Source organism: Euprymna scolopes, chromosome 4, assembly GCF_053919585.1.
Source record: "Euprymna scolopes isolate OS-2025 chromosome 4, ASM5391958v1, whole genome shotgun sequence".
NCBI lineage: Eukaryota > Metazoa > Mollusca > Cephalopoda > Sepiida > Sepiolidae > Euprymna > Euprymna scolopes.
This window is the reverse complement of record NC_136485.1, coordinates 15890633-15904935: the sequence shown is the minus strand read 5'-3', so window position 1 is coordinate 15904935 and position 14303 is coordinate 15890633. Positions and strand designations below refer to the sequence as shown.

The 14303-nt window shown below is 32.6% G+C and overlaps 1 protein-coding gene across 2 annotated transcripts in view; it reads left to right on the top strand.

The window, feature by feature from the left end:
• The window catches only part of LOC145266837 (uncharacterized), a 791045-nt gene that overhangs the window by 691688 nt on the left and 85054 nt on the right, over positions 1-14303 (top strand). For both annotated transcript variants that reach the window (XM_080122656.1, XM_080122655.1), the window contains exons 6-7: positions 3078-3205; positions 10677-10746. In XM_080122656.1, the coding sequence (XP_079978782.1) occupies positions 3078-3205; positions 10677-10746 (198 nt within the window). The remainder of the gene's footprint in view (positions 1-3077; positions 3206-10676; positions 10747-14303) is intronic.

Sequence of the window (14303 nt, the reverse complement as noted above, 5' to 3'; positions counted from 1 at the left end):
CGATGGGATGCCGTCAGGGCAAGTTACTTTACTGGAATCAAGGTTTTTGTTAAGCTTGGCACTATCACATACAGATATAGATATGTTGTACCGCGTGTCTTCAGTCACAGGAAGAAATATGGGGGGAGGAGGATAAGAATTTGCTGCAAATTTTTCAGCAAAGAGTTTGGATTTGTCAGATGCTGAGGCAATTACTTTGGGTCCATTGATTATGGTTGGGATAGAAGATATGTCTCTTTTCAGGACCCGGTTTATCTCCTCGTAATATTTTAATTTTTTAATATATATATATATATCAGTGTTGGGACGATTAATTGGAATCAGATTCAGGAACCGGAAAAATCAGAACGTTTGGGTGTATTGAAATCGGTATCAGAATCGGAAAAATTTGCAGTCATTTTCCAATGCCAAAAACGATTCCTTTAATTATTATTTTTTTAATTTTATTTTGTTTAAAAATCTTTTACTACTAGTAGTAATGATAAAATAATAAATATTTAAACTACCAGTAAAACTAAAATTTATAAACCACCTTCTTCCAAAAGTGTGTGTTTACGTTTGAGAAAATATATACACATTTCACATATGTTTTTATGGTAATCGGGAAAAATAACTATCGGAACTGGTAATTGTATCAGAATCGGGAATTTTGCACAGAATCTGTAATTGTATCGGAACCGGAAACAATATTGGAATCATCCCATCACTAATAGAGTTTGAGGACTAAAGGACAAAATAAAGCAAGCAAGCATTACAGAGATATATATATATATATATATATATATATATATATATATATATATATATATATATATTTATATATATATATATATATATATATATATATTAAGTAATGTGATTGATAATTTAAAATTTAAAAAAATCAAATTATAATTAAATTAAAAATCCGTTTCATAAGAAGGAACAACAACAAAATCAATTATCTGTACGATCGTGTCGGAAAACAGTGCTTTTTATTGTGGTAGACATCCAGTTACGAACAATAATTATTACATATAGTTTTTTAAATAGGTAAGGTCTCCTCGTCAGCAAATTTTGAGGGGTTTTATTAAATTTAAAAGACACCATAAATGAACCTAGCATTAAAAGTAAGGCAGATGTATCTTTTAATTTTTCGCCTTTTGAAATCAGGAACTATGGTTAAAGTACTCATATATATGTTTGCTATAGTTTTTCACCTCTTTGAATGATGAATTTTAAAAAGGGGGGACGTCCGTGTAATAAATTATTTCCGTTAGCGTACTCTGTTAATTATTTAGTTAATTAGTTAGCGTAATATGTTAATTATTTTAGAATATACTTCAAAAATATGTTAATTATTGAAGTATAATTTCTCTAATTAATGAATATCAGAAATAGATATATTACATGGACTTTTATTTAAAATTCAGTACAGAAACCAACATTCGCCACTAGCTTTTCAAGTTGACCATAAGCCGCATCAACTGATTTCACAAGAAACTCTTGCAGGATGGAACTAATAATTTCATGTATTCTCCCTTCAAGGGTAAAACCAAATTCATATAGCAGATCTGAAACAAAACAAAAAAAAGCATATATTTAATTACCATACATTAAGTAACATAAGCACAAAAATTGAAAAACATATTACAGCATTTGAATAAATTATAGTTATTTTAGAATATATATATATATATATATATATATATATATATATATATATATATATATATATATATATATATATGTATATGTATATAGTCATCCACATACAGCACTGTTTTGCTGTTTCACAGTTCATCAGTGCGGCTAGGCAAGCAACTCCTCAAGCCAGGATCGAAACCCGAGTGCTTAAATGGCAATCAGAGCCTAACCATTGCGCTATTCAGCTGCTGCTATGCGGGTAGTGAATTAACAGTGTTTTGACACTGTCCAAATACCGAAGCTTCATTTGTTTACACAAAGAGCATCGTTTAATATGCTAGTGGTAATTTTTATATCACTTTCCAATATGCTCAACCTAATATATATATATATATATATATATATATATATATATATATATATATATATATATATATATATATATATATATATTTATATATATTATAAGCGAGATAAGACACAAATTAAAAATCAGGTGAAATATCCTGATAGATATTACTTGAGGTAATACTTTCAGGGTTATCCTAGCCAAAAAGTAGAAAAGAAAGCTGACCAGCAGAATACCAGGAATTCCGTCCATATCAGCAGCTAATCGTCTAACACATCGGATCGAATAAACATCTCTCCGAATACTTTTCAACACAGGCCATTGATTTTCGAGGTCCATCGCACCATAGATGTGCATATATAACTCAACATTCAAACTCCATCACCATCCATGGAGCAATGGAATCGAACATTCATCCAATATCTGATATACTGTTTCAACACCTAAAAAGACTTTGGATCACATCTACCAAAACATATTCAACTCACCAACGAATATGACCGCTCCGTATACCCTTCGGAAAATCAGTATGGAACAACCATGCATTCTTGTTATATGGGATTACTGCCTTCTCTCCTGGGCCAATATTCTGCCTACCTGGCAATAATACCCCGGAAGATTTCGTACTCCTTCCGATAATGGACTGCCTAGGTTGTATGAAATTCCTTTTCCTATAATTATTCTCATATAATTATTATTCACCACCCAAAAAACTTTTTCAATATTTGTGCTGAAAAGCAAAATATGTGTCTATTCACAGCTGAACATTTTGCTAACCGCATTTCATTTCCTCTGATATGAGCCTTTATTGAAAATCCATGGATTAAGGAAATTAACATAACCCCCTTCTATATATCCCTTTTGTCAAACAATAAATTCTTAACTCGAATATATGTGTTTAGATTTTGATTTTCAGAATTTCACTTTAACCACTAAACTTTTATATATATATATATATATATATATATATATATATATTATATAAAGTTAATTAACTCGAAATGAATATTAATTCTGTGCAATATTTCCATATGCTTACATGTAACAAGCTTTTTTGATAACTTCTTATAATCTAATCAGTTTGATTTTTCTCTAATTTCAGCTTAAAAATGCAGCAGCTAATGTATTAAGAGAGACGTGGCTTATCTATAAGTATACAAAACTTGTCAAAAAGGTGAATGCCAGCAGAGTACGAAGCCATCAAAGAAAATTTTTACAAGCCATCCACAGGTAACAAAACCACAATTTGTTATTCCCCGTATGTGAGAGTTATCTCCCCTTTCTCACCGCTCTGTATATTCTTAGAAAAAAAACCATTTTGTCTTAGGGCCTGTTATAAGCAACTTAATATCAAACACATCTGCGTATTGCTGTTTCTGTGACTCTGATAAAGGTTAACCACAAATATTAATCTAATCAATCATTTCTTTTATAAAAATGTAAAAGTTCTGTACACATTATTGTTTTAAAAATATCTCTTATAAAAAATAAGCAATACTTGATTATTTTGGGTGTAAAATAATAAATAAAATGTTAGTGTTTCATTGTTTTTAATTTGTTTTTAGTGTTATAAAAAATACTTTATGATTTCTTTATTTTTAGTTTTTGAAAAATAGAATAAAATGGCTTCACAGTTTTTAATTTTCTTTTAGTATAACAATTTTTTTTTTCTAAAAGTATCTTTATATTTTCTGCAGAATTCATCGAACTTCTTTATATTTCCCGTGATTATATTTACAATGCCTGAATTTACTTTCATCGATTTTCACAGTTTTACTCGGATCACATATCTCAATAGCATTGTCAATCAATAACACTGTACAAATCTGAAATTGTACCAGTGCTGTATACTTTCGGTACTAACACCAGACTCCTTGCTAGCTTTTAACTTACTTGTGAAAGTTAAATTAATAAAAGATATTTTGGTTTTGTATTACAATCCACAGAGGTACAAAAAAGTTGTCAAAAGTAAAATATTTAACAAATGTTATCAAAGGCAAGAGAAGTTACTTTTCTACCTAACTGGATAGATTTTTAGTGTTTTTAGTTAATGTAAAATGTTTATTCGGGTTGAAAAACGAGTAATATTAAGCCCTACCGAAGAACAAGAAAAAATGGCAACAATGTCTTTGAAGACTTGATAATCACCTCAAAATAAGAAATAAAACAAAATGGTGGTAGAAAGCCATCCAATAAAGTTACTGTGAAATTTATTGCTTGGGTTACTACCACCATCTTGTTTTATTTATTTTTTTACATTAAAATAAAAATCACTAAAAACTTAGTCAGTTAGGTAGAAAAGTAACTTATCTTGCCTTTGATAACATTTATTTGTTATATATTTGTTTTTTGACAACTTCTTCCTATATCTGTGGATTGTAATACAAACCTGATATTTTTAAAAATAAAAATGTGTACAAAACTTTTATATATTTTCTTAAACACAAATTTTATTACTTATTTTAAACTAAGACAGGAAGTCCGGTTTAGTAAGTGGAACATTTTTAAATCAATGCAAACTTTTTATCTGACACCGTTTGCTGCAGACTTCGAGTCGCCTATTCTTTTGATTCACCCAGTTATTTACTTCCTTTAATAGACTTTAAATGTAATATCTTTACTTTTCAGTTTAATTTTATCATCACCCTTAAAATATGTTGGTGGTACGCTCTTATGGTAACATAGCGCATATGGTGCATATGTCTGAAAATCAGCAGCAGTCGTAGGATAGCTGACTGACGAAAATATTACCAGAAGGAACCGTCTTTGCACGTATGCAAATTAAGCAAGTGTGCACATGTTGACGTCACGGGAAGCACGAAAAAAAGGCAGAAAAAAGGACAGCACGTGGTCGAGCAAAAAGAAGGAGTAAAGTGCATGCTGGGCGCTGGGGAAGATTGACGTGTGAAAGCGAGGGCAAGAAAGTGCTGGCTATGGCCGGCATAAGATGGCAGGGAGAGAGACTTTTAAAAAGAACATGTTATATGGCAGAACGTTGTAAAACACATGGGTGTGTGAAAATATTTTTGAAAGATAATGAAATGACCTTTTGAACATTTTCTTTATAAACAGTTTTAATAGATTTGTGACGATTCATTAATATTAAAAGTGAAAAAGTGTTTCCATTGTCTGCAAAGCCGATTTCATCAATTGATTATTGATTCTGTCCTCCCTTGTCTACAAACTGACCACGCATGCATGAAAGTCTGTGTGGCATAAAGCAGATCAAGCGAGACACAGATGTTCACTCCAGACCTGATATAGAAAATCAACATCACATCTGTTGTTAAAGTCACTGAGAAAATTGGTTGGATCATTCCACTGCTCCAGAAAATACCTAACTTCTGAACCAATTCTCTACCTATGTAAGAGTCAGATACATCCTAAGGTCGAATACTACTACCACACCTGGAGAAGAGCCATTCAGAGAATCCAACCCTTTCTTGCCTTGATAGTGTACAAATTCGAATTTGAAATCTAGTGAGGTATTATCTCTTCTTTTCCCTTCAGCCTCTTTCTTACAGAAGAGTCTTTCTCTGCTCTATCATTATTTCCATTACTACAGGGCTGCTTCCCTGCAGACTACAACATGGTCATGCTTCAATCACGACAAATATTTATCAAGCGTTCTTCTTAAATAATAAGTAATCAAATTTTGTTTATTAAGTCCATTGTTTTCAATCCTTTAGTAGTATTGTTCATCATCCAACAGACAATATTGTTAACCCTTACCCTCGAATGGCTTTTGGCCTTGGTAACTGAATATTTATTAGTATGAAAAAATAAGCTCTGAAATTAATCTTCGAGTATTAGAAATATAAACAAAGATCTATTGCAGAGATTGGGGAATGAGTTAATATTTGTGTTATACCTAATTAGTTTTAGGTCCTGGATATGACCTTAAACTATATCCAGTGGTGAGGCCCCAGCTTGTGGGCTTTGGGGAGTGTGGAGCCACTCTTTAATTACCATTGCTACCAGGTCCACTCTGACCCGGAGTGGTAGTACCTGTTAGGGTCCTAATTATGAGTTAAATAGAAACCGACGTGAAAACAATAAATATATTCTATTAAAAAAATTTTTCTTTAAAATCTTTGGATTCGGCATTAAATAACCCGAAAAGGGTGGATATGCCGTAAAACAAAAACAACCAACCAACCAACCTAATTAGTATTTAACTGTCAGCAGGGATGTTTTCGTTAGCAGGAAAAAAATTCACATCTAAAAAAAAAATATTTTCGATCATAGTTGTTTCTATGTTTTCATCTTTACAAAATAAAATTATTTTATTGACACTTTTCATGCCCTCCTGCCCCACCAAAAATTTGATTTCCATTCATAGTTGTGTCATGATTTTTTGTTTGTTTTTTATTATTTTTTTACCACGAACAATACATCGTGCCACTTTTACATAATGAGCTACTATTTGGGACCAAATTTGCAGTGATACTATGTAGGGAGTTGAGCAGTGAGATTTCTATTAATATTACACTTGAACTTCTGCATGTCAGTACAGTCATGGAAGCAGGGACCCGGGAGTGGATTCCAAAGTCTAGTAGTTTGAAGGAAGAAACTATTTGAGTAAAAGGTTTTCCGGTATCTACGAGTGTAGGGGTGGGATTTTACTGCTTGTGGAGTTAATCAATGGTATGCTTGAAGGTAGTTGGAGCACAGTCCATTAAAATGCTTGTAAAACAGGCACAGGAATGAAACATTTTGTCGATGGGACAGAAGTTGGAGTTTGGTCGATAGTGTGCGACCTATTAGGTTGAACCCTGTCTAGGAGTGAGAGACTAGTGGCAGAGATGCACCAACTCAAATGTTGTAACGGTACTTCATGCATGGACGAATGGTGATCTTGTAGAGGTACAGGATACTCTCAGACGTAAGTAACTTTCTAGCACAGTAGAGAGAGTCCATCTTTTTTGCAACAGCCTTGATAATGTCTTCAATGCAACTGTTCCAATTTATATTACCATTGAATGGTATGCCGAGAAGTTTGAACGAAGAGCTTTCAGGCAGTGTATCATTTGCCTTGGCTATCAGTGGTCGTTATTAAAGGAAAGAAGTTTTGTCTTGGCAGCATTGAATGTTACCATTAGTTCATGTCCCCTATTCCACTATAGATTGCAGATCTTGCTCTAAGATTTCTGCCATTTTCTTAGATTTGTGTTCATTTGTCGTGTCAGTTATAGAGCATGGTATCATCAGCAAATATACTCATCTCAGAGACAATTTTATCAGAGGTCATTTATGAATAAGAGGAAGAATCCTACCCTGGTGCACACCTGCATCTATATGATGTTGTTTTAATATACAACATCGAGAACAACCTGGATTTTTCTCTTATTTAAGAAAAATTTGATTATGTTAAGAATTCGTCCAGTAATACCAAATGCTTTAATTTTTATGAGAAGACCATCGTGCCATACCTTGTCAAAGATTTTGGATATGTCTAGAACTACCGACCTTGTCTACCCTGCCTTATTCAGTGTGCAATATATACATTCAGAGATTACAGTGATAATATCTGCATTAGAACGCACTCACTTCTTTGGCCAGAATTCTCATAAACTGGTACCACAGAAGCAATTTTACAGAAGTCAGGAAAGCAAGATTCAGTAAGACATTTGTTGAAAAGTTCAGAGAGAACTGAGGCAATCTCAGCAAAGCATTGTCTTAGAGATATCTAGATTTTTATGATATCACAAACATGAGAGAGGGTGATTTGTAAGTGGAAAATCTGAGAGGGAGTGGTTTGTTGGGTTCAAAACATATTTATCTGTATGTATTCCAAAGTTATAAAATTATTTTGTGGTTGAATACTCTCCTAATTACCCCCTCTTTGCATAAAGCATTAAAAACTGTCCTAGCTTTCCTTTGCTTTAAGATAGCGCTGTATACTATGTATAAGATGTCTGGAAAATTTGGACAAATATATCCGATGAATATGTTCTGCCTTTTGACTTCTTCTTTACAATTATAAAAATAACAGAAAATATAAAAATGCACAAATGAAAAGGTTACTTTGTCATATCATGATTTACATGTTTCGCATTATTGTGAACCAATTCTTTGATTCCAGACAATATACTGTGTATAGGGTGTCTGTAAAATCTGGGCAAATAGGTAAATCAGTTGCTATTCGCTTGCTTTCCATTACATAGTTACAAACAGGCTCAACCTTCCCAGTTAGAGACATCTCATGCGGTTAGCAATAAACCAACTTTATCTGGTAATGCTTGGGAGGGTACAGCTTAGGAAATTAAACGACACCTTATCCCAAGAAAGAAGGGTCCGATGGTTCAAGTCAGCCCTTTGTTTGTTGGATTGATGCCAAGTATCAAGGTTGATATGACAGCTGGTCAATATCCAATTATCGTATTCTGCTTGTAGAATTCAATATGCTCTAGAAATTACTTTCTTAACTCATATGCAGTTGAAGGAAAAAACTGGCTCAAGTCACTCAGGCTCAAGTCATCAATGATGCACAAATACAAAATAATGCCTTACTCAAGCAACATGTACACCAACTACTGGCCTCTGCCTTTTGGACAGGGTACAAAACAGAGTCTCTAACCTAATAGGTCCCTCACTGTCTACCAAGCTTCAGTTCCTGGCCCATCGCTGCAATGTTGCATCTTTGTGCTTGTTTTGCAAGTACTTCAATGGAATGAGCTCCAACAAACTTGATGCACCTGTATCCCTTCAACGTAAACACACCGACTAGCAGCAAAATCCCACCCCTTCACTGTAGAGATCCTCTGATGATGGAAAGTTTTTTACTCTAATATCTTCTTCACTCGAACTGCTCGACTTTGGAATTCCCTCCCTGCTCCCTGTTTCTTTGACTGTACCAGCATACAGAAATTTAAATATAATGTGGATGAACACTTTGCTGCCCAACTCCCCACTTATAAATCTGGCATATAGCACAGTAGCCCCTTACATCTCAATAGCAATGTGTCTTGGTGAATAGAGTTTTTTAAAAAAAAATTGGTTAATAAAAATGTTTCAGAATTTATTTTATCTATTATGTAAAAGGCAGCTGTCTGTCTCACACTCACACACACACACACACACACACACACACACACACACACACACACACAAATGCACACACACATACACACTTGTCTGTGTGTGGATGTATATATACGTGTGTGTGTGTGTGTGTGTGTGTGTGTGTGTGCATGTCCAACTGAAAATAAAAAATACAAAACAAAGATCAACAAAGTTGGTATTTTCTTGTTCTGGATAAATAATATAAAAATAAAAATTGTCTGTCTGCATGTCAGGCAACTTTCTTTTTCATGTTTCACATTTTTATTTATTTATTAATGATCGCCACTTATCAGAGCTAAAAGCCACATGAGGATACGGATAAATGAGATGGATAGTTGAATGATGAAGATTAGTATGCAAACGTTGAATATAATGAAAAGATGTTCGTTATTTGGATTAATCGAAATAACGTTCTCATCTTGAGTGTTATTTGTACAACGTTTCGATCGATGTAACCTCCGACTGTCTTCAGGTGTATGTCGGCATGTTTGGTAAAGGGAAAGGTGTAACTCTACACTTCAGAAGCTTCATATTTAGGATCTAGTTGAAAGTAAATTTTTATAAAGTCAAGAAAAATATCAAGCAAAACTTTAGAAGATATTATTATTCATTATAGATAGAGAAGAACAGTGGAGAGAAGAGCAGTTATGCTGGAGAATGATTAACTTCTAAGTCGGCCTCGTGTAGAATTCCACACTTATAATAGCATATATTAGAAGTTTGTTTTTGTCTGCATCTTTTTAGGAGAAGTGTCCATTAACATTTAAGGGAGATAATCTTAGATACTCCTATTGCAGTTACCTCCCATTAAACGTGTGTTAAATTTGAAAAAAAAACTTAGAATTTAACGAATAGACCCCCTTTTTTGTTTTCGTTTTTTTTTTTTTTTTTATATCAGTCATTAGATAATAGATATATTTTTAAAAACTATCTATATGAAAATTTTCAAAAATATATTTCGCTAATGAGAATTAAAAATAGATACTACGAGACAACACATAGTTTTAACAATTATGTTTTATCGGCACACTTTGTTTCGTAAATTTAAGTTTTAAGAACTTATGATTGGTTAATGGACCGAATTAAACTTTAGCTCCTCTTTTTTTTGTTATGAATAATTTAGAAAAAATATCCTTTAGTGTTTTAATTGATATTTTTATTTAATTTATAATTTAAAAAAATTTATTTTCTGTTAGAACCTAAATACGAAACCTCAGAAGTGTAGAGTTACCTCCCTTTCCCTTTACCAAACATGGCGACTTATATACCTGAACAAGGTCAAGATTACATCGAGCGAAACGTGTAAATACACACAAGATGAGAACATTAGTTTAATTAATCCAAATAATACAAACAATCATCTCTCTTCTAAAATAATTCAGATAATGACAGGATATATTAAAATGAGGGGAGTTTATGGCAAGCGTTTATTAACTTTAGATTTGAAGAAATCATATTGTCGCCTTCAGGGAAGCAATCTTGTAACTGTTTCATATGAACATATAACAACAAATGTGATAAGCTACGAGTAAAATAAAGATGAAGACTGGTGGGTATTCACTCCGAACATTGTTAAATAAATAATTTTGGAGAATTTTTATCTTTATCTGAAATATTTCTTGTGATATGCTTTCAGTTTGCGGAGAGTAAAAATGGACCAACGGAAGTTGAATGAAAATCAAAATACATTGGTGGATATGGCAAAGGTGAGATTTGTTTTTTATCCTTCCTCATATTTGGGGATGAGATCATGTGACAAAATTCAATTTACAGAAACAAAAAAATCTAAATTTATTTTTGAACAAACTAAAGCAATTAAAATGAACAATTCGAAAATGGCATAAAAATAATTGCAATTAGAAATAGAATTTTCCACAAAAAGTCACAGGCCATATCAAAATAGCTTTCATGAGTTGACTAAGAAATTGTTTCCAATATCAATACTGATTTGAACTTCGAACACTGAGAGATACAAAAAACGCCTTCACCCAACTCTAAGCCCTATACAAGTGCTAAATTGAACTCCACTAGATAATGACCAGAGTTTTCAGTGTTTAAAAAAATCGCTAAGATAATAAATGTATGCTTTCACTACTAAACTTCTTGCTTTTAAATTGATTGACCTTCATTGAATGTTGATAAGAAATTAGATTCCATAAAACTTTTACTTTTTTTTTTTAATCACCGATCATCATCATCATCATCATCATCATCATCATTCGATTTTAGTATTTAAGATGCTGCAAATGTCCTAGACCCCAGGTAGGCCATACCAGGTAGCGTCCTACATCTGAGCTGATCCATAAGGTTTATACCAGTTATGTTGCAAGTAGTCAAGTCACTTCGTACACATGCAAGAGAAGTTTTTTCTTGGTTTTCCGCACACGCTCGTGTTTGGTGAATCCATGCATGTGATTGAATTGATGCAAGAAATGGTATGCCGTTTACGGCCAAACCACCTGAGACTCCTATTTTAGGTAGAACACACTCAAAAAACTACTACACCCATCCGTGAATCGCATACAAATACTGGATTGAGCTAGACTGAGTGTTAGTCAGCACAAGAGCAAAATAAAGATATAAAACCCCAACCAATATAAAAAATATCATCAATGATGTCAATATAAAGATAAACTTATTTATCTAATGAATGCGTTCTACCTTTTGGCTTCTTCACAATAACAAAAACAGAAAATGTAAAAATGTGCAAAAGGTTACTTTGTCATAACATGATGTATAGCATTATGATGAACCAATTCTTTGATTCAAGTCCATATCAAAATATCTCTAGTTGGCGTAGTACACAGCTGGTTGAAATGTAGTAAGTGTTTGCTCAGTGGAAAGTGACGTCTCTCAGAGTCGCAACAGGATATACAAACACTTACGCAACCAGATGGAAACTGCAACATAAAGCAAAAAGATAGAAGAAACACTACATGAAACCAAGGAAACTGAAACTGTAAAAAATTTTATAAACTCCACCCACAAAAAGTCAGTCTCAACTGATATCACACAAAATAATTGTGAAGAGTCAAGGAGGGTGGAAGGACTTCAGAGGTAGAGCTCTAAGCAGACCTCCACTGAATGTGTTTAAAGAGTATAAGGATCTTGAGAAGGTTTATTGACATCCAAATTTCAGTGAGGACCAATGGTCATTGCTAATAACACTTCAACTTCTGCAAGTCTCTGGGTCTTTAGAATTTTAATGTTGTAACAAAATCAAAGAAATAAATGCCAAGAACAATAACAATGTTGCTCACAAACTCATGTTCTTTGTTGCCTTACTTTTTTATATTACTGCAAAGTTACATATATTGCTCATTACTTGTCCTGTGGAATGGGAGGATGAATGAAGACGGTGCTTCAAAAAGGACTACAGAATCTGCCCAGTTCATCGGCCAAAGAGAAAGAATTTTCTCTCTATTTCGCCATGTCTCATTTCCGATTTTCTATTCTAACGTATAGCTCTATCTTTAATTTTGGACTTTTAATTAAATTTTCCACTTTTCTGCTTAGTTTAACCTAATGTGGAAAATACCGTTTTTAATACTCTTTTTACACCTCCCCCATTCTCATTGAGATGGAGAGTATGTGTTCTAAATTGGAAAGTAAAAATCATTTGTGAAATAATTTTCCATGCTTGAGCAGCCTTTACGTCATGACGTCACAATAAGATTGTTTCCAGGTATTTTTGCTGGTTTTATTTTTTCCACTGAAAAATCCCCAAATTTAAAATATTTCATTTTAATAAATTATTCCATACTAATGAAACTAATTGTTTTCAATTAGATCAAATAGCAGATACATATATTCATGTCAATGTGTTTAATCCATATGAAAATATAAAGAAAACATTTCTTACAAATTGGTTGTTGCTTACATTTAAAAATGGTCTGCACACATTTTTATAACAAATTTGAATTATTTCGACTTAAAAATTTTTTTTTTAAGTTAATGAATTTCTTTGTTTTTGTTTTGTTTTGGTTTTTTTTTTTTGCTGATTTTTTACAATTGATGCAATTTTTTTACAATCGATGCAATTTTTTTTACCATCGATGCAATTTTTTTACAATTGATGCCATTTTTTTTACCATCGATGCAAATTTTTTACAATCGATGCAATTTTTTTACAATCGATGCAAATTTTTTACAATCGATACAAATTTTGTTTTTCACAATCGATGCAAATTTTATTTTTTACAATCGATGCAAATTTTATTTTTTTCAATCGATGCAAATTTGTTTTTCTATATAGGAAATGTTGATACTACTGATTCTCTTTTAAACAAAAAAAGAAAATGGATATTTTAAAATAGAATTCAGCCTTTTGTTTTGAGGAAGAAAGTCGTATAATCCTCATAATCCATCTGCCACAAACAGAAATGATGAGAATTAACTTGTGATAACTTGAAGAAGACACTAAAGAATCTAAAGTATTTTTTACACGTAACTTTTTTATATGTAAAACGTCATTACAAAATAAAAATTTCTTACAAATCTATTTTGGTAGGCAGATAGATCATTTGTGCGATTTTAAAAACATTAACAGAAAAATCTGTTAACCATTTGGCGCTGTTTTACAATTTGTTATTGTTCTGAGGGAGATAACTCTTTTTACTAAGATATTCGTTCATTTTTCATCTCATAATTTAGGACGCTAATAAAGCTGTTAGTAAGTTTTCACGAGCAGTTTACAAAAACATCCTTTTATGTTTTTCGTTCTTTGTTTGGAGGGGGTATTCAATTATAGAACTTGTATAGTTTTAACAAGTGCTTCTTCAGTTTAGTTAACCATTTTTCCATAAGTAACATTAATCGAGCAGAAGAATCGTTTAATATTTCACAAAAATTCTGTTTACATTATGGGGGGGGGCGATGGATGGGCGGAGGGTGTTCTGGTGGTCGCCACATAAAAGTATGTTTTTGTAAACTGTTCATGAAAACTTACTGACAGCATTATTAGTGTCCTGAATTATGAGATGAAAAAATGAACGAATCTCTTAGTAAAAGAGTTGTCTCCCACAGGACAGTGACAAATTATAAAACAGCGCCAACCATTTTATATATGATCAAACAATGATGCGCCTCTTCCACCACCTTGCAAAAGCTAATCTCCTTTCTGACAAACAATACAAATTTAGGCAATGTCGTTCTATTGCAAATATTTTAACAGTCATCTCTGAACACATATACTATACGCTGGATAAGACAGGTGAAGCCAGAGCTGTAGCCCTCGACATATCCAAGGCCTTTGACAAAGTCT